Source organism: Astatotilapia calliptera, chromosome 7 (assembly GCF_964374335.1).
Source record: "Astatotilapia calliptera chromosome 7, fAstCal68.1, whole genome shotgun sequence".
Lineage (NCBI taxonomy): Eukaryota > Metazoa > Chordata > Actinopteri > Cichliformes > Cichlidae > Astatotilapia > Astatotilapia calliptera.
Window position 1 is genome coordinate 528,861 of NC_137428.1, and position 27,374 is coordinate 556,234.

General features: G+C 51.8%; 2 protein-coding genes across 5 annotated transcripts; one reads left to right on the forward strand and one right to left on the reverse strand.

Annotated features, from left to right (window-relative positions):
• Positions 1–7,311, reverse strand: lsm14aa (LSM14A mRNA processing body assembly factor a). Its single transcript, XM_026172311.2, has 9 exons — positions 6,734–7,311; positions 5,693–5,856; positions 5,246–5,393; positions 2,983–3,186; positions 2,511–2,693; positions 2,269–2,425; positions 2,145–2,183; positions 1,816–2,059; positions 1–1,629 (listed from the first exon to the last, which is right to left on the reverse strand). Exons 1-9 carry the CDS (start codon positions 6,852–6,854, stop codon positions 1,606–1,608), a joined length of 1,284 nt encoding a protein of 427 aa, XP_026028096.1. The 5' UTR covers positions 6,855–7,311; the 3' UTR covers positions 1–1,605.
• LOC113024996 (transcription initiation factor TFIID subunit 4-like) lies at positions 7,310–27,373 on the forward strand. 4 transcript variants are annotated; one of them, XM_026172306.2, is made up of 15 exons: positions 7,310–8,854; positions 9,444–9,610; positions 11,284–11,370; positions 12,719–12,907; positions 12,989–13,111; positions 13,197–13,286; positions 13,353–13,544; positions 13,828–13,891; positions 14,127–14,235; positions 14,997–15,166; positions 15,484–15,614; positions 15,794–15,919; positions 20,449–20,505; positions 22,807–22,923; positions 25,252–27,373. In XM_026172306.2, exons 1-15 carry the CDS (start codon positions 7,804–7,806, stop codon positions 25,411–25,413), a joined length of 2,835 nt encoding a protein of 944 aa, XP_026028091.1. In that variant the 5' UTR covers positions 7,310–7,803; the 3' UTR covers positions 25,414–27,373. The 4 variants fall into 4 exon arrangements, with proteins under 4 accessions (XP_026028091.1, XP_026028093.1, XP_026028094.1 ...); XM_026172308.2 differs by having other exon boundaries at positions 9,444–9,592; XM_026172309.2 differs by lacking the exon at positions 11,284–11,370.
• Position 27,374: the final 1 nt, after the last annotated feature.

Sequence of the window (27,374 nt, forward strand, 5' to 3'; positions counted from 1 at the left end):
ATCAGTGACTTCAATTTATTTTGCTCGTGTCATCATTAAAAACACAATTATTTTCAACAAGTTTGATTTTTAAACACGTGTCAAAGTGCAGCTCCAACACCTACGGAGGCCCATCACGGCCAAATATAAACTCCAGTCCATCCAGCCATTACTCTGCACCTTTACTGGCCCTGATGAGCTTCCGTACTGGCCTTTAAATCAAGTCCTGTGACACATCGAGTCCAAAATCTCTCGCTTCCTGTTCAAGTCTCTCTGTGATTGGACGGCGGGGGCATCGACCTGTTGTCAATCACAGCAGCGAGAATCAAACTGAGAGGATGCGTTCACCGCCAAGGAAACCCTGAACGCATCCTGAGGTCACACTGCACGTGCCTGGCTGTGAGGGGGCGGAGTCAGGACTCACGTTAGTAAGAACCCGCCAAGAGTTTGAATATTGCTAACCTACGATGCTACAGCGAGCTCGTGCTTGTTCTACTTGACATCACTTCCTGCAGCGGCTACGGGCTCACGCGTTAGGGTAACCGTAACGCAGAGTTATTTAGTGTACGAACGAGTTAACGATGAGGAAAGTGCAAAACGCACTCTACTACGGAAGACTTTAAATGCCTAAATCAAGAAAAAGCTTCAGTTTTGTCTGCAGACGCTTTTAATGTGTCAGTGTGATTTCAATCATCTGTACGTGTCTTTAGGACTCTCACAGCTGACAGCAAACATCGAATATCACGCCTGATTTAGTTCATTTGTTTTTAATGTGTCAGAATTAAAATATTTCTAGCACTTCCTGTTGCTGCAGGTTTCATTTCTCACTCTTTATAAAGTTTATTTGACATCTTAGTTCCTGAACTATCACTGAACACGCTCAAGGAACATGAAGTGAACCATCTACAAGTTATTTTCTAAACGGTGGCATTTTAAACCTTCCATATGGTAAGTATGGAATTCTAATGAATCTGTGGGAACGGATTAATTTAAGCATTAAACGTCCTCCGTACTTCCCGCAGCACCTCCAACTGAAACAAACTATGAGGAAAAACAAAGTGGCGACAGAAAGGTGAACTTTGACCTTTCGGTTAGTGTGTGACCCGGGAAGAAAAAAAGAAAAAACGCCAGTGACGTGTGCACGTCGGCGGCTACGCTAACGTGAGACCGCGACACCGAGGGAGAAAACACCAAACCCTATTCCACAACCAAAGGAAACGCGGGAAAGAAACAGCGGGTCACGACGCGTGAGGGCGAGCGGGTCGGCAACGAAGAAGAACGCAGGAAGTCTACGCAGCAGTAGAAAAATACACATTACAAAAGGTGAGAGCGAGCGGGCAGCCATTTTGGCGATGAAGTTAGAGGAAAGTAAGTTCCCGTAAAGCTACGTCAGCAGGCATTGGTCGGACAAGTCGTCACAGACGGCATGACAGAAACGCCTCGCTGCTGCCTGCGAGGATTTCTCGCCGCTGCCGCTGACAGACATGGAAGGTTACGCTGCATCAAGCATCGACACCGGTGCTGGTGACAAATACACAACTTCATTATTTTCAACAAAACAGCAACAACTACTCGTCTTCCTCTGAAGAAGCTCCGCCTCTGTGCCGACGACTCCTCCCACCGTTACTACGACGCCACTTTGTCGTCCTTCTGCAAGAAAAACAGGAACAAACGCCAACGTTAGCACCGAGAGGCGACGGACTTTAAGGTCAGAAGGACGGGGTGGAACTCCAGCTCCTACTTCCTCAAGTCATGTGTTGGTCTGACAGGAGCCCTCTAACCCCGCCCCCTGAGCCTTCACTGTCTCGAAGTTAAAACACAATAACGTGACCTCACCCGGTACGCCGACAGGTCGGCGAACTCCCGGCCGGCCTGGTTTCCTCTGTATCCTCCCCTGTAGCCGCCACCGCCTCCCTGCGGTGGCCCAAAGGAGCCCCGGCTGGCCGGGCGACCCCGCCCACCGCGATAACCTGTGCCGCCGCGGCCACGGTAGCCCTGGCGACCTCGGCTCTGACGCAGAGGGATGCCGAAGGTTTCAGCGTTCATCCGCCGCTCCTCCGCCCACGTTTGCCTCCGCTCCCTGCAAGAGAAACAAGCGGCGGTGAGCGAGAGACGCGGCACGCTACACACAGGAAGTGGTCGGGGCTATGGTTAAAGCGACTCACCTCGGGAACCCCGACCCTCCGGACCGCTCGCTCGTCTTCCTGCCGGACAGAAAACATTTCCATTGTTAGTGACCGCGCCCCCTTCAGTGTACAGAAGCCACGCCCACACTGACAGCACTCGTACCTCGTGTCATCGCAGGAGATGTTGTCGAAGAACGACTTGGACTTGTCGTAGTAGCAGTTGGGCCCGAGCGGGTCGCACTCGTCGTCGGCGTTGCTCTCGCTATTCTGAGTCTCCACGCCAGAGTCGCCTTTATCCTCGCCGTTGAGTGCCTTCTCGTCTGCGAGGCGAACAACAGAAACGGGACACGCTCAGACGAACGTTACGCTTAACGCTGCATTTCGGCCCACCGTCGGTGACCTCACCTCGGAGCTTCAGCTTGCTCTGGAACTCGCGCTCCAGCTCCTCCTTGTTGAACTGCGCGTTGGCGCTCTCGAAGTCAAAGTCCTTCTCGAACTTCATTGGGCCGTCCCGGCGCACATTGAAGCGTCCTCTGCCGCGGTGACCGCCTCCTCTGCCGCGTCTGTTAGACGGAGCACCCGCGGCAGCTGAAGAATAGAGGGAGGACGAGGAGGACATTAGTTACCGTGGTAACTAGAGGGGGAGACACGAGGACGTGAACTGAGGCACATCCACGATGACAGACGACCTCGCAGCACTTCGAGGTAATGTCACATGTTAGCAATCACACATGCAGGTAACAGGAAGTCAGGTGACACTCAACTGACTTCCAGTTACCTGATAGGACACCGTGAGGATGGACGTCACGCTCCGATTGGCTCATACTGTAAACACAGAGCGGTATGTGTGGTGCCGACGCCGCATCTACAGCCTCACCTCTCCTCGTGTCCACGCTCTCCTGCGAGTGCTGCGCCTTCTGGCTGCTCTGTCCTGAGGAGGCTGTGCGGCCATGGGCGGGGCTTCGGCGTCCCAGGCCAGGAGCCGGTGCAGTAGTGGTGGTGGCTGAGGGGGCGGCGCTGGCTGCCTGATCCAGGACCGGACTCTTCCTCAGAGGGTCCAGGTTACCTGGGCTGGTTCGACCTGCAGAACCGGGGAAAGATCACAGTTAGTGCGGCGCTACTCGATCATCAATGATCACGCCGAGAGAAACTCATATCAGAGAAACTGAGCAGGGCGTGTAGGTGTTCCTCACTTCCTGCTTCAGCACTGCAGGAGGACAGGAAGTGACTCATACAACTCTTCAGCATCACACGGTGATGAAGCAGCGCAGGAATTTGTGCTGACCTTTGAAGTCATTTAACACAAAGTAAAGATTGCACAATAAAGCAAAAACATTAAAAGGCGAACTGCGATGGGTCCATGACACGATCACGTGAAACAAACATTTGCAGTAACAGTAAAGGCGAAATTCTCGCTGCGTCTCTGCTGCAATCGGGATTTCTTATAACAACTGGCGAGCAGACAACGCGCTGCGAGCGGCAGCTTCAACATCGCAGCTGACTTTTAATCCTCTGGACCGCGTGGAGGTCATGTGGAGCAGGAAATGAAGGCCTTGATGGCTCAGTCACGCCAACGCCACAAACCACCCCTGCTCGCTTCCTGTGGCATGAGTTATGTGGCACAAGGGTCACAGACAGACCCTCAACTAGGGCTGGGCCATATTATACCGTTCACGGTAATACCGGTATAATGTTAGGCAACGATAGGAAAATGAAATATCGCGATAGAATGGGAGTAAAACGCGCACGCGCAGTGCCTTTGTTTTCATACGCACATGGCCGATTGTTGAGTGAAACAGATGAACCAGAACTGGTTTGTAAAAACTAACCCAACTTCAGTGATGTGGAACTGGTTTGGTGTTTGTCCGTCAGATACACGACAAAGCACATTTTTTGCAGAACATGCAAGCAGCCGTTGTTATTGTCGTATTTGTCGGACTAAGATGCTCTTAAATCTGGGAGTAATCTGGGTCCTAAACTCCGTAAACTTCAGGTCAAACAACACTGCAGCATCACTGAGAGTTAAAAACTGTCTAAATTCTTTCATCTTTAATAAAACGATCAGCATTGCTGCTTTACCAGGTGTAACTATAAAATTTAACTTCCAGGCATCCATGAAAACAAAAGTTATTACATTTAACGGAGTTAGAAGTTAGCAGGAAGCTAGCGGAAGTTAGCTCGCTAGTTTCGCTAGTTAGCTAAGCATGATATAGCATGTTCTGACTGAGATTTCTGAAAAAATTCAAATGTACAGCTCTGCTATCACTTCCAACATAAATGAAGACAGGAAACTAAACAGCAGTGACGTTTGTACGGTTACTGAAGTTGGGCTAGCTGGTATATAATGATGTGCTACGTGATCGCTAGCGACACAGCTATGTTAGCATAACATAAACAGTGAAGCTGGAGGACGAACACTAACACTTTTCCACTTATAAAAGTTAACGTGAAGGTTCCTGATGGTTAGAGACAAATGCAATCGCATGGCAGGATGCTGTAAACAGACCAAACTTCAGTCAGGAGAACAACTGAGATAATCCATCCACAATACGAGGTTAGTCAGTAATATACTGCAACAACATGGGAATAGAGCAGCTGCCGGAGAATTCAACATTAATGAATCAATGGTACAGAAGTGGAGGAAGCAAGAAGAATGAGTTTAATAAAGTTTGATTTATCTGACTGCTTTGTTTCGCTTAATGTGCCTTATAATCCCGTGCACCTTATGGTCCGAAAACTACGTACTGCACACTGCAGTTTAATGTTGCAAAGCACCTCTTTTTAACTTCAGTGGATATTATACATGGTTATGCTCAGGATATGTCAGCCCATTTCTACTGGAAATGCCTTTTGGTTAAACTTTCAGCAAGGAATTTGCATTTGCACTGTTACATTTTTATAAAGCTTTAATGTACATAAAAACCAGCTTCTTGTTTAAGTGAAAATAAATGGAAGGTTGTCTTTTTGCGCTAGTAATGTTGTGGAGTTGTATTTTGTCTCGCATCAATTATATCGTCAGTTATATCGTTATCGCAAATTTTCAAATATATATCGTGATAAATATTTTTGGCCATATCGCCCTGATCTACCCTCAACCCTTGGATTTCATGCCCGGCGAGAACCCCACCCCCCCTGCTTACCTGCAGCACCAAGCTGCGGCGACACCAACGGGCTGCTGTTGAACTGGCTGTAGGCGGGGACCGGAGCTCGGCTGAAGAGGCCGTAGGAACCGGCTGACTGGAATGGGGTTGGCGCCGTGGCGGACGAGGAGCTGGAGCTCATAGATGACTGCAGGAGGAGGAAGAAAGGTTAAAGGGCACATCAGCTCCTCGTTTCATTTCTCGCAGAAAACTGAAACAGGAAGCCTAATTTGTCCCTTTCACAGTAAAGGTCCTGTGATAGCAGAGGGGACAGATTAAAATAAAGCTCTCTCACACATAGCTCAGCTTACAGGAAGTGGTGGAAATAATATTTCAACATAAGATAGACTGGAAGTGGATCGGTCAGGACCCTCAGGTCAGAGGGGCCAAGTCCAATCAGACAGCCCACAGGCCAAACACGACCTTGCCTCCTCAGGACGGGCGTACCTGGACGATGGCAGGGTCCTGGGGCAGCGAGCAGGTGGGTTTGGGTGGCTCGCACACGGTCAGGTCCTTGATGTCGCTGCCTCTGAAGATGATGTACTCAAACGTGTCATCCCGAGGCGGAATTGGCCGGTCGGTGGGCCGGTCTTCAGTGCCGAACGAACGAACTGTCAGAGGAGGAAACAAAGTGCTGCTAGAATCACAGGTCAAAGGGGAAACAGGGTTCAAACCACCCCTCTTAAATTCACCCTAATGGAGCACCAAATGCTAATTAGAGCAGAACAGTAGTCTAGGTGATGCCCCTACTACAGAGAGGAGAGCATTGGGTGACCTAGTTATTGATCGTCAGGCACCTAATGGCGGTCAGAGGAGCTGTGGTCTGAGCTGGGAGGAGACCGGACACATCTCCTCTCAGATCACCCGGAATACCTGCAGAGGGCTCTGGGAAATCTAAGGAAACACATATACATACAGCCCTCACTCTGGTGTGTGTTGTTTTGTTTTTTTTTGTTCCTGCTCTGTCACAGGTCACGTGACACCGTGCTTCACTCGCACAACATAACGCTTGGACATAACACCACAAAACCACGCGATCCACTATACTACTTGTCCCGGCTCCGCCTGCACCGGTCTGTGACGTGCACTCAGTGACGTCAGAGAGTGCGGCGAGCAGGTGAGGCTGACCGGAAACGAGCATGGTGTCGGCTTCCTCTACTGGCTAGCGTTAGCCGGTTAGGTGAATCACCTGTTACTCTATCTGCGCACAGAGAGCTGGTGTGAGCCGTCACAGCAGTTTAGCCTCCCTTTATCCGCTTGAACCCGAATAAGTCGGTGCAGTTTCATGCTAGCTCGGCAGAACACGCTTTTTGTGACGAATGTTAGCATGATAGTGTTAGCCAATGGGTTTAGTTTAGCGTGCTAAGCTCGGCTAAAACTGCTAATCACCGTTGTTTACGCCCGCGCAGCCGCAACTCAGCAACACAAACAAAGCTTAAACTGAGCAAGAGCATAGCCGCGAGCCCTCCACTCACGCGGCAGTGCTACCTTTAGCCAGCGCCACTGTCGAGTTCTCGGTGTCGATGGTGTAGAGGATGCCTTCGTAGCGGATCTCGGCCTTGGAGATCAGGCTGATCTTGCTGCCGAGGTAGGGGGTCCCGCCGCTCATGGTGCTGTCCGTGACTGGGAGCTTCTAGCAGAGAAACGGACAGGCGCCTTGTGTGAAGTACACGCGAAACAGAAACGATCCTTCGGGGGGTCTGTGTGTGTTGACTCTACTGCGCTCCGCGGCTACAACATGGCTACCTGCTCCTCCATCTGAGGCTCTGAGCGCGGGGGCTAACGATACTACCCAGCATCGCGATATTTCACGGCTTCGTCAGCTGTAGATCTGAGGATGATAGAAGAGACGGCAGCTGCTGGCCCTCGTATGGAACAATAGAACTACTCTACCATAGCACCATACCAAACAACACGTTTAATTAAAGGGTCAGTTTTGTTTTCTTGATTCTTTATTAATATTCTTTTATTTATTCACCATCCAATGTTTGTCTGAAGCCTGGTCAGTTTCCACCTTCTCCTGGGAGCTCTTCCCAGGTCAGATGTCTTTAACCTCTAGGAAATATCCTCCCGAACTATCTCAGCTGCCTCCGAAGCTCCTCGCCCACCTCTAAAAAACGGAAGCTTTAGAGCTGGAAGCAGGAAGGACCGTGTGGCTCTGTTGAAGTGGTGGATTGTGACAGTTCACAGATGTAAACATGTGTGGAATAAAATCAGCAGGATTTATTGACCAGATTATTGAGAAATCTGATTGATAGATAGAATCTGATCAGGTTTCTCCTGGATCCTTTTGTTTTCTTTTACTCCACTTTTGTTTTTACGGGTTATATACGAAGCCTCTTTGTCCTCGTTGGCTGAATTGAACGGAACGGAACCTGTGTTCAAATAAAGTTTTGAGTGGCTGGACTCTGCCCTCACCTGCGAACTCACCTGTACACAAAGAGCTGCGGCTCTAATGGAAAATCTGCCTCTCCTATCTCTATGCTCGGAAGCGAGCCGGATCCTCGGCGCATGCGTACATTCTAAAATACGATTTGCACAACGGTCCAGCATCAAAGATGGCGGGAGCCTCCGACCCACTGGAGGACATGCTCTTCAATGAGGTGGACGAGAAGGCGGTGAGCGACCTGGTCGGTTCTCTGGAATCTCAGCTAGGCGACCGAAAGCCTCCCGCGCCTCCGTTTTCCGCCGGGAAACGAGACGCGGCTCCGTCGGCCGCGGGCCACTTCTCAGGGAAAGTGCGCGGAGCGGAGTCCGCGGAGCAGCCGCAACAAGGACATCCCGGAGCGGTGCTGACCCCGGAGCCCGCCGCAAGCGAGCCGCCGTCCGCCGCACCGCTGCCCTCGTCTACCTCCGCCGGGCCCGCGGGAGCCAGCCTGGCCGCGGTCGGACCGCCTCCGCCCGCCGGTTCTCCGGGACCGGGACCTCTCGGCGCTCCGGCCGCCGGCGCTAGCTTCCCCCGGGCTGCGGTCCCGGGTCCGAGCGCTGCGGAGGCGGTCAGGAGCTCTCCGCCCGGACTGCAGAGCGTGAACGGCGGTACCGGAGCCGCCAAGTTGGTGAGCTCTCCCGGTGTTCCTGCGACCGCCGGGGCCGGCCCCGCGACTTCACAGCCCGGCTTCCCCGTACCTCAGCACTCCGGGGGCTCCCCCTCCGCGGTCCTGCAGAGGCTCCCGAGCCCGGCGGCCCAGAACGGGCTCGACCCGCAGGGCGGCCCGCCGGCAGCCCCCGCCGCCTCCGCCTCTCAGGTCGTGAACCACAACAACCCTCTCATGCACGCCAAGGTGCTCGTGCCCAGCCAGCCCGCCACCGGAAGCTCGGTCATACTGACCGGCACCCCCTCCCCGGTCCAGGCCCCCATCAGCCACCCTCAGACCGGGACCAGCACGTCACCCTCCCCCGGGGCTAAACCCGCAGTCAACGGGGTGTCCCAGCCCGCCGTGGCCGTGGTGAGGCCGCCCGGACCGGCCGTGGTGGCCACCTCCATCCCGCAGCAGAGACCCGGGCTGGTGGCCGCCACCACCCGGGTCGCTACTTCGCAACCCTCGCTGGCTGTCCGGCCCCAGCAGCAGACCACCATCCAGCTGCCCCAGGGCTTCACCATGCCCCAAGGTGAGGACACACACACACACACACACACACACACACACACACACACACACACCAGGTGACCCACAGTCTCCCAGCTGATCTGTGAGCCGATCAGTGATCGATCGTCCCTTTGAGGAGGACCTGATTCTGTTCAGTAACTGATCTGCTGAGAGCTGGCAGCCTCTGATGGAAGGCTATCGATGAAGTGATCAGCTGCTGATCAGTTTATGACTGATTAATCGACTAATCTGAACGTTTCATAGTTGCAGCTTTGAGGTTTTTGTTGTGTGAATGTTAAATCAATAATCTGATCAGCAGGCAGATTGTCAGACTGAGGTTGGCTCTGTTTGAGTTCCTGCTCCTGCTGTGTGAGCCACAGCGACCACAGCAGTGATCAATAAAGGATTCTGATCAGTGGACTAGCTCGAGTCTCCAGCTCCTCGGGGTCACGTGACCATATTCAGCAGATTGTTGAGAACGATTGATTGTGTGGGTTGGTCAAAGGTGAGAGCTGAGACAGGAAGTGAAGAGTCAGGTGTTGCGTTCAGGCGTAGTAAGTGCTCAGTTTACAGTAAATGTCCTGACCTGCCCCCTCCTCCTCCCCCTGCAGGTATGGTTCTGGTCCGGACTGAGACGGGTCAGCTGGTCATGGTCCCCCAGCAGGTCCTCGCTCAGGCTCAGGCCAAGACGCAGCAGAGCCAGGCGGTGACGAGCATCACGCAGAGGCCCGCCACGCCGACGGCCGCCACCACCATCCGGGTGAGCACTGCCCCCACGGTAAGCTCCGCCCACACAATGCAGGTGCGAGAGTTTTTTACTTCACATTTAATTTTTGTTTCACTGTCATACTCCCAATCTGATGAGCTTGACCAATCACAGGCAAGTTCTTCAGTAGGGGTGGGTTTCAATAATCAATAATCAATTCTAGCTTGAATGAGGCGATATCGATTCATTCAAATCCTGAATCGATTTTTAAATATATTGATTTTGCCCGAAACGCCAGAATCTCAGGTTAAACCTCACAACATTTCTACAACCACCAAACAGCTAAAACAGTAAATGCGAGCAGGAACACGATTCTGCACAGAGACGTAAACACAAAGGGCGGACCCCCCGACGCATCAGAATCAGTCAGCTGTCGGCGTTTAGCCCCAACGGCGTGCCCGTGTACGTGCCATCAGGTGAGAAAGCCGACAGCTCACAGATTCTGATGCGTCGGGGGGTCCGCCCTTTGTGTTTACGTCCTTTTTTGGGCTCGATTCTGAAGCGGTAGTTTTGTCTCTCCAACCAAACTTCACTGAACCAGCTGCAGATCCAAACTCCGCATCACATAAACATCGTCATGGACTCACTCTGACTTTGGATGTTTTGCTTCCACCACGAGAAAGTCACACTTCCTGCACAGCTCTCTCTCTGTACTTCAAGAACAGTTTCCCCTCTATAAATCTGTTTTCTGCATTATTGTGCACCAGTCACCCGTTGTTCACAGCGCTGTCGGCCGCTGTGCTTTATTTAATTTAATTTAACTGACCTCTGACAAGGAAGCGTAATTTCTGCTGTTCAATACTGAACAAATGTAAACTTTTTAAAATGCTGTGTCTCTAATCCTGTAACTTTGCTTCACTTCAGCAGCATCAGGTCATGTTTATATGTTGATTCATGGTTTTCTTCTGTGTTTGATCGACTGCAGAATATTTTAAGGTTGTCTGCTATAAAACGCCAGAACAGGAAAATCTCCTTCATGTGTTTGTGTGTTGCTCACTTACTTTGACACAAAGGCCTCTGCTGTGATGCTCACACCTCTGATAAAGTCTGACAAGCTGTAAAAATATGAATATGTGCTGATAAATGATCAGAATTATAATATTTCTGACTGTCTGAGACAAAATTTCCCTGATTCGAATCGATCAAATCGGGACCTCGTGAATCGGAATCGATACCCAGCCCTACTTTTCAGTTTATTTACTGCTGCAGCCAGAACAGAGGCCAAAGGAGGCCAAAGGAGGCCAAAGGAGGCCAAAGGAGGCCAAAGGAGGCCAAAGGAGGGGGAACAGCTAAGCTGTAGAGCCTCTTTACTTCACTGTGCAATACTTTTTGTTAACAGTCAGCGGTGCAATAGACTTCAATGCCCTTGTATTCTTATTCTATTTATTCTTTTTATCCCTTTCGTATATTTTCTTTACATATGTGTGTATAGATAATCTTCTGCTCATGTTCTGTAACTTCTGTCGGTGTTGCTATTGGAAACCGAATCTCCCAGAGGAACCCACCCGAGGGATTAATAAAGTTTATCTTATGTTAGAAGTCAAGCCCCTCCCCTTTTAAAGCTCTGGGGAGGGGCTTTAATGAATTAAAAAGGAAGTCCTTCTGTAGTGCTTGTTTGTGATTGGTGGAACTGATGTTACCTGATGGTGCGGTTTGTTTTTTCCCCTCCTCCCTGCTGTCGGCAGGCACCGGGCACCCCTCAGACCGTCCGCCTGGCCACACCTACTCAGACCAGAATGATTCAGCCTCCCTCCACGACTGCCGCAGTGCAGGTGTGTTTCCTGCTGGCAGCACGTCATGTGACACCTGATGGTTATTTTAAGCCTCTTTTCCACCAGTCTCTAACGCTCCATTAACAGTTAGTACCGCCTCAGCGTGCGTGGGGTTGTACCTGTTACTAATCAGGTTGTAGTAACAGGTACCCACAGGTACCACACGGCTGTGGGTCAAACTGTGTGGTCGCCAGTGTTGGGGAGTAACGGAATACATGCACCGCCGTTACGTATTTCAAAGACAAAATATGAGTAACTGTATTCCGTTACAGTTACCGTTTAAACAGGTGGTATTCAGAATACAGTTACTTTGTTGAAATAAATGGATTACACTGCGGTACTTTCCTGTTTCATATTGTCGCGGGTCAGGACTGTTTGGGTTTGTTTGACAGCTACGTTCTGTTGTTCCAGGCGGCAGCGTTACGGTTGCCATGGTTACATGGCGACGCTCTCTCTCTCTGTGTGTTTCCTGGGTGAGAGAGCGCCTTTTCGTTGTTGTGCTAAGCTAACAGGCAGAATGCTACAAGCATAGCTCTAAAGAATGTAGCATCATGGGCAGTGTAGTCCGTGTTGCAGGGAGAATGGACTGCCATACACGTTATGTGTCTGTGAGCGCGAGGAGGGAGAAAAAGGGGAGTGGAAAGGTACGAGTTGTCATCGAGGAAAAACGGGAGCTGGAAGCATGTAAATATAATAATAACCACTGCAGCCAAGAAGAGTGCCTGACGAGCCCAGCTGTAAGTAAGCTGTTAAGACTCGACTGTACACCGTGTTCCTGTTTTCCTCCGAAAACAATAAGTTCCGTTGGAGCCTTTCAACGCCTCTCTCTGTCTCTGCTAGCAAAGTTGACCCACACAACAAAGTAGAGCTATTTTTCGGCTACGAGCCGACAGAGACCCCGCCGTATTAGTCAGAGGTCCCTTTACTACAGTTCGGAGTCGCGGACCTTCAGTAACAGTAATAAATCACACAGCAATAGTACATTCATGTTGTTGTAAAAAGCATGATAATATATTAAGTAATCCAAAGTATTCAGAATACGTTACTGTCATTGAGTAACGTAACGGAATACGTTACAGAATACATTTTGGGGCATGTAATCTGTATTCTGTAATGCAATACATTTTAAAAGTAACCTTCCCAACACTGGTGGTCGCTAGCCTGTGATGAAGGCGACAGACGTGTTAGACCCCGCCTCACCTTCCACACCTGAGCTCTAAACTTTTAAAACTTATCAGACCGCCATCTTCACACCAGGTCTTTATTTAGAGCGAACGCGGCGGCGTGTGTCACATGAGGTCAGCCTGATGGTGGTCATGTGACTTGTCTGTTTTCTGTTGCTTTACAGAAGGCGCTCGCAGTGGCGCCCAGCATCACGCCGGTATCGGTGAAGATGACGACCCCCCAGAAGACGCCGACGGTGATCACGACGGGGGGGACGCCTGTCGCCAAACCTGCCGGTGTGCCGTCCACCCCCATGACCGGCACACCGGCGCCCGCAGCCTCGCCCGCCACCAGAGTCACCGTGGTGTCCCAGGTGGGTTCAGGTGTATCCGGCAGGTTTGGGCTGCTGTGATGGAGGCACTTCCTGTCTCTGACCCTCTGTCGTCCTCAACAGGAAATGCAGGAAAACGTAAAGAAATGCAAGAACTTCCTCGCCACGCTCATCAAGCTGGCGTCCCACAACTCGCCCTCGCCGGATACCTCGAAGAACGTGAAAGCCCTGGTGCAGGACCTGCTCGTAAGTAGCTCCTCCTCCTGCTCACTGCCGCCTGATTGGACCTATGGGGTCATGTGATCGTACGATGCCGTCTTCATGTTTTCAGGACGCCAAAATCGAGCCCGAGGAGTTCACCACTCGGCTGCAGGCCGAGCTGAAGTCCTCGCCACAACCCTACCTCATCCCCTTCCTCAAGGTACGGCTGTAGTACTGCGAATACTGCAGGTGTTACTGCAGGTGTTAAGCGTGTGTGTCTCCACAGAAAAGCCTCCCCGCTCTGCGGCAGACGCTGCTCAACAGCCAGCAGTCTCTGATGACTGCACCCCCCGGCGCCGTGGTCACGCCTCCGGCCACCCCTGGCTCAGTCACCGCCGCCACCATCAGGCCGCGGCTGCCCGTCAACCCGGCCGGCGGCACCGTCCGTCTGAACGCACCCATCGGCACGGCGGCTCTGGTAAGAATCGTCAGGTTACAGGTCAACAAAAAGACTTTTGTAACCTTTGACCTTGTAAATATGAAAATATTTTGGATGTTTTAATTTGGAAAAACGCTCCAGCTGCAAACCTGCGTCAGACTCGTTTATTCGGACTCTAACGTCCTCACCGGAGCGCTGCGGGTAACCGTGAGCACGCCACTCGCCGTCAACAAACAAGTGAACGCTGACCCCTCAGAGGAAGTCTGAGGCTTAGCCCTCTGTGATGATGATGTAATGATGATGTCATGATGCTCTCCTGCAGCCTGTGTGCAGACCTGGAGTGCAGACCGTGCAGGCTCGGGCGCCGATTGTCTTCAGACCTCAGGGTGAGTTTGTCGAGCTGCTCGGCGCACCTGGAGAGTCACTTTTGTTTTAAGGGGCGGAGCCTCCCGCAGCTTAAGCTGCTCAGTTTTAAATAAATCGGCTGTTTTAAAGGTTAAAAAAAAAGCAGCAAGCGCCACCACCAGGTGGCAGCAGACCGCAGGGTTATCAGGCCTGTTTCACAGCTGGTGGGAGGAGCTTTTTTATTTTTTTAATAAGCATGCTTTTTTCCCTTTTCAGCTACGCTGCAGGTGAGAGGACCCACAACCATCATCAGCAAAAGCCCTGTGAACCTTGCAGCTCAGGCCAATCAGAAGAAGCTGAGCGATCCAGGGGGCGGGACGTTCAGGTGAGCAAAACGTTATTTAAAAAGTAAAAAGTTTCTGTGACACCTGTAAACTAACAATGGACACGGAACGATGGATACACTAGTCCCGGAGGTCGAACAGAGATACGGAGGCCCCGGAGCGCCAAAAAACAAGCATCAAAACAGGAAGTGCAGAACAGCTGTTTCAGTCACACAGGTCGGCTTTACTGAGGACGGTCGAGGGTCACCTCACCTGAAACGGCACAAGTGACATTCATTTAAAAACATGAGCTGAGAACACCTGACCGTGTCGGATCAGTCTGGAGAAGGTTAGCGTTCTTAAGGTTGGGCCTCTGTGAGCACAGGTCACGATGATGAAGCACGCGTGACCTGTGACAGCAGGAAGTGACTGTCCAGCGTCTCTGGCTCTGACTGGTTCCTGATTTGGGTCAGAGGGGTTGCGATGAGCCGGAGTGTTACTCTGACCCGGCGAAGGCTCCAACAGAAAAAAAAGACTAGTCACCACTTCCTGTTGGAAGCGTAGTTCACAGATGAGGCAGCAGGGGGCAGTGTGTGCCCACAGCGAGCAAAGCTGAGTGTAGGTGTGAGAGGAACATATTTTAATACACTGCAATAAAAAATAAGTGTGTGCGTTTAAAAAAACAGGAAGTGACTTCATCTTTGGGCCAATGAGATTGGGGAACGCTGCTGTGCTTCATTCGCAGTGTGGACCTGAGCTCTGACACGTTCTTCCTCAGCCTCGACATCCCTAACCTTCCCGCTTTCCTTTTCTTAACCCGCAGAGATGACGACGACATCAACGACGTGGCTTCGATGGCTGGCGTCAATCTCAATGAGGAGAACGCCCGAATCCTCGCCACCAGCTCGGAGCTCGTGGGCACAAAGATCCGCTCGTGTAAAGACGAGGCCTTCCTGCCGAGCGGCCTGCTGCTCCGCCGCATCCTGGACACAGGTCAGTGTGAAAACTCAGCAAATCAGCGGGTCTCCTGATTCTCCTGTACCCGCTCAGGTATCACGCCTGAAAGCCTGTTTCACCTTCAGCCTCAAAGGTCAGCTGAGTCAGTCGGGACCTCCTCCTCCTCTGTCGGCTGTTCTTAGTGAAGGATGCAGGGAGGAGTCTAAAACTAGTTCGAGGACAGGAGGAGAACTGTAGGCGCTGATGAAGACGAATTCAGAAAGGAAATGAAGCCGGGATGATCGACCTGCAGAAACCACCTGCTGACGTGCAGCGGCGTCCCGTCCTGATGATCTCTGTTTTCTCGTCCTCAGCTAAGAAGTTTGGCGTCAGCGAGGTCCCGCCAGAAGTGGTGAACCTGGTTTCCCACGCCACGCAGTCCCGGCTGCGCACCCTGCTGGAGAAGGTTTCGGCCATCGCGCAGCACCGCACGGACGGCGGGAAGGTAAGAACGCTCGCAGCGTGCCTCACCTGCGTTTAGATCGAGCCGCTGTCGGGCTGTTTCTGGACGACTCCGCTGTAGATCTGCTGTTACCGTTGAGCTGCGCAGGCTGATGTTAAATTAGCAGATATTTAAATGGAGTCTGGTTTACATGTCCCGTTTCTCTCCTCCCCCCCAATCAGGATGAAGAGCGCTACGAGCAGACGTCGGACGTTCGCTCTCAGCTGCGTTTCTTCGAGCAGTTGGAGCGTTTGGAGAAACAGAGGAAAGACGAGCAGGAGAGAGAGATGCTGCTGAAGGCCGCCAAGGTACGGACACGTTTCTGCGTTCACCTTTCTGAAGAGTTCAGTTTAAAATGAAATGTTTTTGAAAGAAGCTGAGTTTGAAGAGGACCAGCTTCCTGTTCCCCGTCCTGATGTAACACATTTTATGCAAAGTTATATCAAATATACACTAAGTAGAAACGATCACTAAACTAAACACAAATGAAACAAGTAAATCAAACTGCAATTGTATAAAAGGCCGGGCTTCTGCTTCTGAGAGACCAGACAGGTTCTAAAGATCAGGAGCCAATGGGAAGGCTGTTAAATCTGCAGGAGCAGCTGGTTGGTGGACCTCAGCGCCCGCAGGATTATATGGTTTCAGAAGTTCTGCTAAGTAAGCTGGTCCATCGAGACTCTTAAAAACAAACAGCTTGCATGCAGCGAAGTCAGATCAGAGCCAACGTATAAAGAGCTGCAATGACGGAGACGTTGGATAGATGTGTGTGTCTGTGAATGTCCACCAGCAGAGGACCCACATCTGAGCCCTGTGGAACTCCACGTGTGATGTTTGTGTGGAAAAACTCACCAAGAAAGCTCATGTTTCTCTAAAGGTTATAATTTCGTGGACGTGAAATCAAATTGTGTTTTTATGGGCCTGCCTAGTGATCAGTGCTTCCACTAGAGATGTGCAAAGCAGCCGGTATTTGTATCTGTTGAGGGGGGGGAAGTATTTGTATTCGAGTAAAAATCCATTTTTTTGCATTACACTTCTAATTAATGTTATAGTAAGTAGTGAATGGACAACGGGAACCTCTGCTAAGGTTAACTAGCCTATAGCCTACGTCTTGCTGTCTGCAAAAGACTAACATAAACGTACATACAGTGGGGCAAAAAAGTATTTAGTCAGCCACCGATTGTGCAAGTTCCCCCACCTAACATGATGACAGAGGTCAGTAATTTGCACCAGAGGTACACTTCAACTGTGAGAGACAGAATGTGAAAAGAAAAATCCATGAATCCACATGGTAGGATTTGTAAAGAATTTATTGGTAAATCAGGGTGGAAAATAAGTATTTGGTCACCTCAAACAAGGAAGATCTCTGGCTCTCACAGATCTGTAACGTCTTCTGTAAGAAGCTTTTCTGTCCCCCACTCGTTACCTGTATGAATGGCACCTGTTTGAACTCATCATCTGTATAAAAGACACCTGTCCACAGCCTCAAACAGTCAGACTCCAAACTCCGCCATGGCCAAGACCAAAGAGCTTTCGAAGGACACCAGGAAAAGTATTGTAGACCTGCACCAGACTGGGAAGAGTGAATCTACAATAGGCAAGCAGCTTGGTGTGAAAAAATCAACTGTGGGAGCAATCATCAGAAAATGGAAGACATACAAGACCACTGATAATCTCCCTCGATCTGGGGCTCCACGCAAGATCTCATCCCGTGGGGTCAAAATGATCATGAGAACGGTGAGCAAAGATCCCAGAACCACACGGGGGGACCTGGTGAATGACCTGCAGAGAGCTGGGACCAAAGTAACAAAGGTCACCATCAGTAACACACTACAACGGCAGGGAATCAAATCCCGCAGTGCCAGACGTGTTCCGCTGCTGAAGCCAGTGCATGTCCAGGCCCGTCTGAAGTTTGCCAGAGAGCACATGGATGATACAGCAGAGGATTGGGAGAATGTCATGTGGTCAGATGAAACCAAAGTAGAACTTTTTGGTATAAACTCAACTCGTCGTGTTTGGAGGAAGAAGAATACTGAGTTGCATCCCAAGAACACCATACCTACTGTGAAGCATGGGGGTGGAAACATCATGCTATGGGGCTGTTTTTCTGCCAAGGGGACAGGACGACTGATCCGTGTTAAGGACAGAATGAATGGGGCCATGTATCGTGAGATTTTGAGCCAAAACCTCCTTCCATCAGTGAGAACTTTGAAGATGAAACGAGGCTGGGTCTTCCAACATGACAATGATCCAAAACACACCGCCCGGGCAACAAAGGAGTGGCTCCGTAAGAAGCATTTGAAAGTCCTGGAGTGGCCTAGCCAGTCTCCAGACCTCAACCCCATAGAAAATCTGTGGCGGGAGTTGAAAGTCCGTGTTGCTCGGCGACAGCCCCAAAACATCACTGCTCTCGAGAAGATCTGCATGGAGGAATGGGCCAAAATACCAGCTACTGTGTGTGCAAACCTGGTAAAGACCTATAGTAAACGTTTGACCTCTGTTATTGCCAACAAAGGTTATGTTACAAAGTATTGAGTTGTATTTTTGTTATTGACCAAATACTTATTTTCCACCCTGATTTACCAATAAATTCTTTACAAATCCTACCATGTGGATTCATGGATTTTTCTTTTCACATTCTGTCTCTCACAGTTGAAGTGTACCTCTGGTGCAAATTACTGACCTCTGTCATCATGTTAGGTGGGGGAACTTGCACAATCGGTGGCTGACTAAATACTTTTTTGCCCCACTGTATAACTCCCACAAGTGCATACAATTCGACACAACTACACAAGCGTTGTTTTAACCTTTTAAACCGAACTTTAACGTTACTCTGTCAACAGCCTGTTGTCCAAATCCAGTCCCCAACCTTTTTTGCGCCACAGACCGGTTTATGTCCGACAATATTTTTACGGACCGGCCTTTAAGGTGTTGCGGATAAATGCAGCAAAATAAAACCAGTACTGGTACCAAATAAAATTTATTGATAACACACGGCAAAAGACAGAGAAACTGAGGTAACGATCAAAACAATAAATATTAACGATAAAACCCTGAAAACCGTAAATTTCACACCTGAACCTCAACACTCGCGGCCTGGTACCAAAAGGCTCACGGACAGGTACCGGTGCATGGCCGGGGGTGGGGACCGCTGGTCTAAATGTCGCGCTAACAGCTGCGTAAACAGAGCGAACACGAGAGCACCTGTGCAGACGTCAATAATGCAGCGTAATTGATTAATCTTCAGATCCTCGCGAAACTTATAAACTGCCTCCGGAAACCAGTTAAGGTAGAACAAAAATCTATTCAACAAAACCAGTGATGCAGTTCAGCCGAGCCTCTCTGTTGCTGTGGAGCAGCCCACACGTCACTCGCTCGTGCACTCATGCGCTGCAGTCTCATGAGGAAACTCAGCTTTTTGATATAAAGTTTTTCTTGTTCCCGAATACAAATATTTTTTAAAGTATTTATTTGAAATAATTATTCGTAAAAAACGCGATATTCGTGCCTTTCCGAACACCGTATTCGAATTCAGCTCCACCCCTAGTTTCCACTAATCACAGCTCACAGTGAAAGCACACCTTCACTCTCAGGCGTGTTTCTAAAATGAGTGCGTGAGCCGCCTGGATGAAGGCGGCGGCTCGCAGTCTAACCCTCAGCGTGCACGCAGGTTAGATTTCAGGTGTGTTTGCTGCAGGAAGTCCAAACTGAGGAGCTCTGTTTGCGGTCCTGGATCTTCTGTCCTCTCTGACAGAGAAAAGGTTGTTTCTGTAACGATCTCTGCTTCGCTGTGTGCCCTCAGGCGTCTCTCTGCTCATCACTGATGAGCTCACACTAATAGCTCGTGCTTCTGTCCCCGCCTGAGCTTAGACACTCTGATTTGAAAGAACAGACTGTAGGTAAAAGATGGGGAGAACATATAGGTCCTCGTCCCGCATGTACTTAGACTGATGTAACCCCGCGCAGCTGTGATTCCTCGAAGGATGCTTTCCTCCTCCTCATTTAGCCCATTTGTGGTTGATAATTTCACAGTTTTTTAGTCGTGCTGCCGACAGTTGGAACAAACCACTGACTGGCTGCTCTCATCAAAACGAGCTCGTCAATGCCTCGCCATTTTCTCTTCCGTTTTCCGCTGTCTAACTTTGGGTTCTTCCTTGGACACCAGCGTTTTTGTTTTCGCCCGCCCACTTAACTCCAGAACTGTAACGCCACACGCCTGAAGTTACCGTTTCCCTCCTTCCAGAGCCTTCTCCATTAGTACTCGGATCGGCTCACCATGGATCGCCACGGCTTGACTTGGATCGACTGGTTTTCCATCACAATGCTTTACTACCTAACCTGCATGATCGTCGTCATAGCAACATGTCAGAACATCGCGCGACACGAGCGCTTCAAAGCCGATATACCTGCTGCTCGCTCTGTGGCTTTTCGCTCAGGGAACACACCGTTGTTGTTGTTTGTAACCAGTTCTTTTCAAAAATGGCGGTTTGAATTTTCATGAACGAACCGAGTGATGCTACTGACCAGCCAATCGGTGACATGCAGTCTGACGACATCACATGCTGGGATCACATAATTGCATAAAGCAGACTAGCAGCAACGTGGTGCATTGCTGCCCCAACAGGTCAGGAGTTCAATCTAAACCCGCCACGGTGGCCTGGGGCAGGTGATCATTTCCACCCGTGGATGCTGTTGCAACATCACCCAGGATTCTCTTTGTGTCGATTACCGAGGTTACCTGCTCCCTTGACCCCAAACTTTAATAATGTCTGAGCTGTGGGCCGATGTCTGACAGGTGAAGATGAGCAGATTAATGCATCTACTCTGTTTTTACTTCCAGAGTCGTGCCAGACAAGAAGACCCTGAACAGGCTCGACTCAAGCAGAAGGCTAAAGAGGTACACCTGTCTGTCTGTGCGCCTGTCTGTGCGTCTGTCTGTGTGCCTGTCTGTGGGCCTGTCTGTCTGTCTGTGGGCCTGTCTGTCTGTCTGTGCGCCTGTCTGTGCGTCTGTCTGTCTGTGGGCCTGTCTCTCTGTCTGCGCGTTTGTCTGTCTGTCTGTCTGTGCGTCTGTCTGTGGGCCTGTCTGCGCGTTTGTCTGTCTGTCTGTGCGCCTGTCTGTGCGTCTGTCTGTGCGCCTGTCTGTCTGTCTGTGCGCCTGTCTGTCTGTCTGTGCGCCTGTCTGTGGGCCTGTCTGTCTGTGCGTCTGTCTGTCTGTGGGCCTGTCTGTCTGTCTGTCTGTCTGTGCGCCTGTCTGTCTCTCTGTGCGCCTGTCTGTCTCTCTGTGGGCCTGTCTGTGGGCCTGTCTGTCTGTCTGTGCGTCTGTCTGTCTGTCTGTGCGTCTGTCTGTGGGCTTGTCTGCGCGTTTCTCTGTCTGTCTGCGCGCCTGTCTGTCTGCGCGCCTGTCTGTCTGCGCGCCTGTCTGTGCGCCTGTCTGTCTGTCTGTGCGTCTGTCTGTGCGCCTGTCTGTCTGTCTGTGCGTCTGTCTGTGCGCCTGTCTGTCTGTGGGCCTGTCTGTGCGCCTGTCTGTCTGTGCGTCTGTCTGTGAGCCTGTCTGTCTGTGCGCCTGTCTGTCTGTCTGTGCGCCTGTCTGTCTGTCTGTGCGCCTGTCTGTCTGTCTGTGCGCCTGTCTGTCTGTGCGCCTGTCTGTCTGTGCGTCTGTCTGTGCGCCTGTCTGTCTGTGCGTCTGTCTGTGCGCCTGTCTGTCTGTGCGCACGCCTGTCTGTCTGTCTGTGCGCACGCCTGTCTGTCTGTCTGTGCGCACGCCTGTCTGTCTGTCTGTGCGCCTGTCTGTCTGTGCGTCTGTCTGTGCGCCTGTCTGTCTGTGCGCGCGCCTGTCTGTGAGCCTGTCTGTCTGTGGGCCTGTCTGTCTGTCTGTGCGCCTGTCTGTCTGTCTGTGGGCCTGTCTGTGCGTCTGTCTGTCTGTGCGCCTGTCTGTCTGTGCGCCTGTCTGTCTGTCTGTGCGCCTGTCTGTCTGTCTGTGGGCCTGTCTGTCTGTCTGTGCGCCTGTCTGTCTGTGCGCCTGTCTGTGCGTCTGTCTGTCTGTCTGTGGGCCTGTCTGTGCGCCTGTCTGTCTGTCTGTGGGCCTGTCTGTCTGTCTGTGCGTCTGTCTGTCTGTCTGTGGGCCTGTCTGTGCGCCTGTCTGTGCGTCTGTCTGTGCGCCTGTCTGTCTGTGGGCCTGTCTGTGCGCCTGTCTGTCTGTGCGCCTGTCTGTGCGTCTGTCTGTCTGTCTGTCTGTCTGTGCGTCTGTCTGTCTGTCTGTCTGTGCGCCTGTCTGTCTGTGCGCCTGTCTGTCTGTGGGCCTGTCTGTGCGCCTGTCTGTCTGTGCGCGCGCCTGTCTGTGAGCCTGTCTGTCTGTGCGCCTGTCTGTGCGCCTGCCTGTCTGTCTGTGCGCCTGTCTGTCTGTCTGTGCGCCTGTCTGTCTGTCTGTGAGCCTGTCTGTCTGTGCGCCTGTCTGTGCGCCTGTCTGTCTGTCTGTGCGTCTGTCTGTCTGTCTGTGGGCCTGTCTGTCTGTCTGTGCGCCTGTCTGTCTGTGGGCCTGTCTGTGCGCCTGTCTGTCTGTGCGCGCGCCTGTCTGTGAGCCTGTCTGTCTGTGCGCCTGTCTGTGCGTCTGTCTGTCTGTCTGTGCGCCTGTCTGTCTGTCTGTGTGTCTGTCTGTGGGCCTGTCTGTCTGTGCGCCTGTCTGTGCGTCTGTCTGTCTGTCTGTCTGTCTGTGCGCCTGTCTGTCTGTCTGTGCGTCTGTCTGTCTGTCTGTGCGCCTGTCTGTTTGTGCGTCTGTCTGTCTGTCTGTGCGCCTGTCTGTCTGTGCGCCTGTCTGTCTGTCTGTGCGCCTGTCTGTCTGTGCGCCTGTCTGTCTGTGCGCCTGTCTGTGCGCCTGTCTGTCTGTGGGCCTGTCTGTGCGCCTGTCTGTCTGTACGTCTGTCTGTGCGCCTGTCTGTCTGTGCGCCTGTCTGTCTGTGGGCCTGTCTGTCTGTGGGCCTGTCTGTCTGTACGTCTGTCTGTGCGCCTGTCTGTCTGTGCGCCTGTCTGTCTGTACGTCTGTCTGTGCGCCTGTCTGTCTGTGCGCCTGTCTGTCTGTACGTCTGTCTGTGCGCCTGTCTGTCTGTGGGCCTGTCTGTCTGTGCGCCTGTCTGTCTGTGACTTCATTAAGTGTAAAAACTGAGTCATGTGAGTATTCCTGATGTTCTGATTGTTCCCACAGATGCAGCAGCAGGAGCTTGCTCAGATGCGACAGAGAGACGCCAACCTCACTGCGCTCGCCGCCATCGGCCCGCGCAAGAAACGCAAGCTGGACTCACCGGGCGGAGCTGGCACAGAGGTAAGACACCAGCTCAGAGGTGGTGTAAGAAACAGAACACAGCAGGGAACCACATCATCATCATCATCATCATCATCATCATCGTGTATGTGTGATGATGTCAGCTGCTAGCTCAGCTGTTCTTCCAATCAGCTGTGCATCATGGGGCGCTACTGCTCAGAGCCCCTGCATGACCAGTTGAATACATTACTGAACAACCTCCACCTTTATCCACCCGTATAGGTGATGACTCACTGCTGCCTCCGCTGGTCGTCAGAGGAACTGTAGGTTTACTTCTTCTGCTGCTGCGCTTTTAATGGCACAGAGTGGAGAACCTGCAGCGTGTCTGACCAATCACGAGAGAGCGCGCGTGTATATAACGACCCTCCCTCTCCTCAATTCAGGCTGTGAATGTGAGCAGAGTTGAGTGAAGGGGGTCAGTGTGTGCCTGGGGGCTGTGAGGGTCTGACTTTCCCCCTCTGCCACCTCCCCCTCCCCTCAGGGGCAGCCATTCATTTCTGAAATGAACTGAGACAGCGGGGGTGGGTGGTGCCCCCCTGCCCATCCTGTCCTGCCTGGGGCTGGCCCCCCAGCAGCCGCAGACAAAGCCAAGCCCCTACAGAGAAATCCAGCATTTCTGGGCTCGTTTAGCAGATACAGAGCAGCTGGCAGCAAGCGTGGGGGCGGGGCAACAGGGGCGAGGCACTCCGGTCGGAGTTGCTGTGTTCATGTTTTAGTAACGGTGTGCTGGCGCCATGCTCGTTTGACTAATGAGTTAACTTATTGGCTTATGAACTGGGTTGGGCTCCAGATGTTTGCAGCTGTCAGTGCTTTTCTCAGGAAATGAAGCTCCTGATTGGAGGTTGAGAGGAATGACCACGCGATGCAGTGTGTGGCGCGAGCTCACTGAGCTCAGCCTGCATTAGGATCAGACGCCGTTTGTGTTCGTGGACGCTCTGAGCTCAGAGGAGTCAGCTCAATGAGAAGCTCAAACCTTACCGTGTGGCAGCAGCGCTGCAGAGTGAACCGCAGTGGCTCCTGTAGTCACCCTGAGGGGCGTTCACGAGCCCGCAGGGCGTCGGTGTAGATGGAGCCTTTACCTGAGCCCCCGCTGAGCGTGAGTTCACACACCATCAGTGTTAATGGTACAAGCTTAGACGGCCCGCTGAGGGACAGAGGTCGCATTCGTGTGGGGCGAGGCGGTGTCGGGGCAGCTGTGGTTGGTGCTGGGAGAGTCTGCGTTTGTGCCGTGACACCTGCTCAGGTGTTCTCACGAATGCGCCCCACTGTTAGAAACAAAGGAGTTCAAACTGAGCCTGAAGGCGATCAAAGCCGAATGAAAGGAAGCGTTTGTGCTTCCTGTTGGTGAAACAAGGCGTCTGCAGGCGTGCATTCAGAGCAGGCTACAGCCTGAGGTGGTGGGGGCGGGTCCGGGGCGGGCAGACCCAGCTGAAGCCTGATCGGGCCTGCAGTGGATGCTGAAGGGCAAACTGCTGCAGCTCCAGGGCAGATTAGAAAGAGGCAACACAAATCTCTTTGTGCTGGAAATTTCCAGCGGAGAGGGAGCAGCGCTCGGACGCCGTGACATGTGCTGACAGGACTGAGTCGCAGACGCGTGCACGCAGGTGTCACTGTGGCGTTGTCAGCTCTGAATGAAACAGGAAGTCCATCTTCCTTCATATAACATCCAGCAGAGGGAGGAAGAGCATCCGTCATCCTCAGGAGCAGCTCGCTCTGAATTGCTCGCCAACATGAGCCTGGTCGGCTTCGGTAATCGGGTCAGCCTGCAGCTCGCCATCACGTTCGCCATCAGCTGACTGCAGATACCTGCAGCTCTGTGAGAACCCATCGCTCAGGGCCTTTCTGGATTATTGGGGCCTTTTCGGTCGTAGGGGGGGGGCTTCATCAGTTTCTCTCGTTTTGGATGCTTGAATATGATTGGCTCACCTTAGACCGTGTGACTGGAACTGCTGCGACGGGCATGTTGGAGCAGCAGCTGCTCAGTACTTTGACTAATCGCTGCAGGGCTGGGAGTCACCTGACCTCCGGCTGCCGGCGCGCCCTCCGCACGCAGGTGTGGCCCGGCAGCAGGTCTGGACCCAGCGAGGGATTAAAGCAGCGTGGGAGAGCTTGTGCAGACATGGGGCGGAGCCTCGGCATAGACCCGGCATCTCTAAATGCACCAAACATGGAGGTCAAAGGTCGCTGTGCTTCAGGCACTTTTTAAGACCGCGAGACAAACGGTGTGTCAGAGGTCGCACAGCAAGTGCAGCTTTAGCTCATCAGGATGTTTTTTCCTTCCATGTTTGTTTCCTGCTCACTGCCTCCTCTCTCCTTCCTCCTCTCCAGGTGTCCTCGGGCTCAGCCGCCGGCTCCTCCGTGGCCGGCTCCTCCCGCCAGCAGCCCCGCCAGCGCATCACACGAGTTAACCTCAGGGACTTAATCTTCTGTATGGAGCACGATCGGCCCACGGCTCGCTCCCTGATACTCTACAAGGCTCTGCTGAAGTGAGGAGGGAGCCACCGCAGCCGCCCCCCCTCGCCCCCAGTCCTCCAGCGGAGGTGTTTGATTCTGGTCTTCAGTCCTTACGGCACCTTTCAACGCTCAGCTCTGCTTTTACGATTATTTTTAGAAAAGGACATCCCGCCTCAGCTCGCCCTTCCGTTAGCGGAGCACTCCACTGCTCTCATCCAGATCAGGCCAATCAGAAACCAGATCCAAGGCTGATTGGACAGATTGTGATTGGCTGAAAGGCTGGTCTGTTTTGGTGCTCGGCTGCTCGTTGATGCAGTTTAAAACAGGGTGTGAAACGCGGCCTGGGTTATGCTATCGAAGCTGTGGCCACGCCTACCCCTGTAGTTGAGTCCAGCAGTGACGTCTCGAACAAACTGCTGTTGAATACTGTTTCAAGTCATGTGACCAGGAAATAAACTGCCTTATTAAGTCCGCCCCCTCCATTACCCACAATCCAGCTGGACCTCGAGAAGCTGTGTGGGAGATCTCCTCTGTTGTGTCTAGCCGCTGACTTGAGGAACATCACCTGTAATTATTCTCTTAGTTACTCATTTGAGCAAATTCTACTTCAGCGTGGAGTTCGTCAGGGCGCCACTTTGGGTCCTTTTGTTCTTCGCCAATGTTTCTGGTTGCTGTGGTTTCTCTTCCTCTTAGAAACCTTTCGTCCACAGCAACTCCTCCGCTGCAACTCCACGCAATTAGTCCGCCAATCAACACGTGAACCGTCTCGCGCGGTTTCACGTGGTGTTCCTGTGACGCCATAAAAAGCTGAGCTGAGCTGACAGGCATGCAGCGTGACACTGAGCTTCTCCTGTGAGATGAGGTGGCGAGCGCCTCCGGACTCCAGCGCTGTACCTGAACAGGTGCCTTTGAGTCAAACCTTTCCCGACCTCTTTAGATTTCCTGTTGGCCCACTCAGGACGCCAGGCTCGCAGGCTCATCGTTTTGTTTTGAAAGTTTTCTGATCGCGCTCAGATCCTTCGGCTCAGTTCCGTCACGTGATGGGAGGAGCTTCTTTTCACGATGTTGTGTTCGTCAAAGGAACAGTTTAACATTAAGACAAATCTGTGTGAGAGCCGGACGGTCAGATCGGTGAAGTCGTGGCGTTTTCGGGCAAATCGAGCGCAAAACCTAGCAAGATTTCACAACCTGAAAACTTTTTATCGATTAGAAAAATCAATGTCCAGTTTGTTTTGATTAACCAGCTGATTCTTTTCTCAGATAATGAAATTACAAATATCCTGTTAACGCAGACTGACGCCCTGGTAACCACCCGTTGTTGTTGTGATCGCCCGCTGAACACGCACCTTGTCTGCAAACGCGCTAAAATCTTGTTGCCTGTGACGCCAAAGCTTTTACTTTGAAGGTGAACTATTACAACTTCCGGCATGGTTTCCATGCAGCTCGGAAAACATCGGCCGCGTGATCACGAGGATTTGAATGCAGCGCCATCTGCAGAATGCAGATTTATTTATTTTCCCTAGCAACTGTGGTTACCGCGGTTACCGTAGGGCAACTGTAGCCTAAAATTCCAACTTTCTACACGTTTGAGGAAAAAAACCATTTTTCCTCATGAAGTCGTTTCTTTAGAAAAAATGTTGATGACGAGTGGCTTCATTGGAAGGGGGCGGGGTCTGAACGTCACGACTCTCAGCAGGTAGACTGACGGACTGTCCCTTTAAGGTGAAACAGGAAGTGCTCCTCCTCCTGGCGGCGGCTGCGTGCGACTGGACTCGAGCCTCGTGGTTGAAATGCAGTTTGAAAGTTTCCGGAAGGTTTTTAACGCTTTAATGTCGGTCTGTGTGGCGATGGCGTAGAGCCCTATGAACTGAAGGACGCCATTTTTGGGACTATTTATATTTCCTACATTGTGTATTCGCACCTGAGGCCCGCCGGGCCGTTTTACAGTCGTTTGTACCTTTGCAAAAAAAATGAAATAAAGAGAAGGAGAAAGTGGG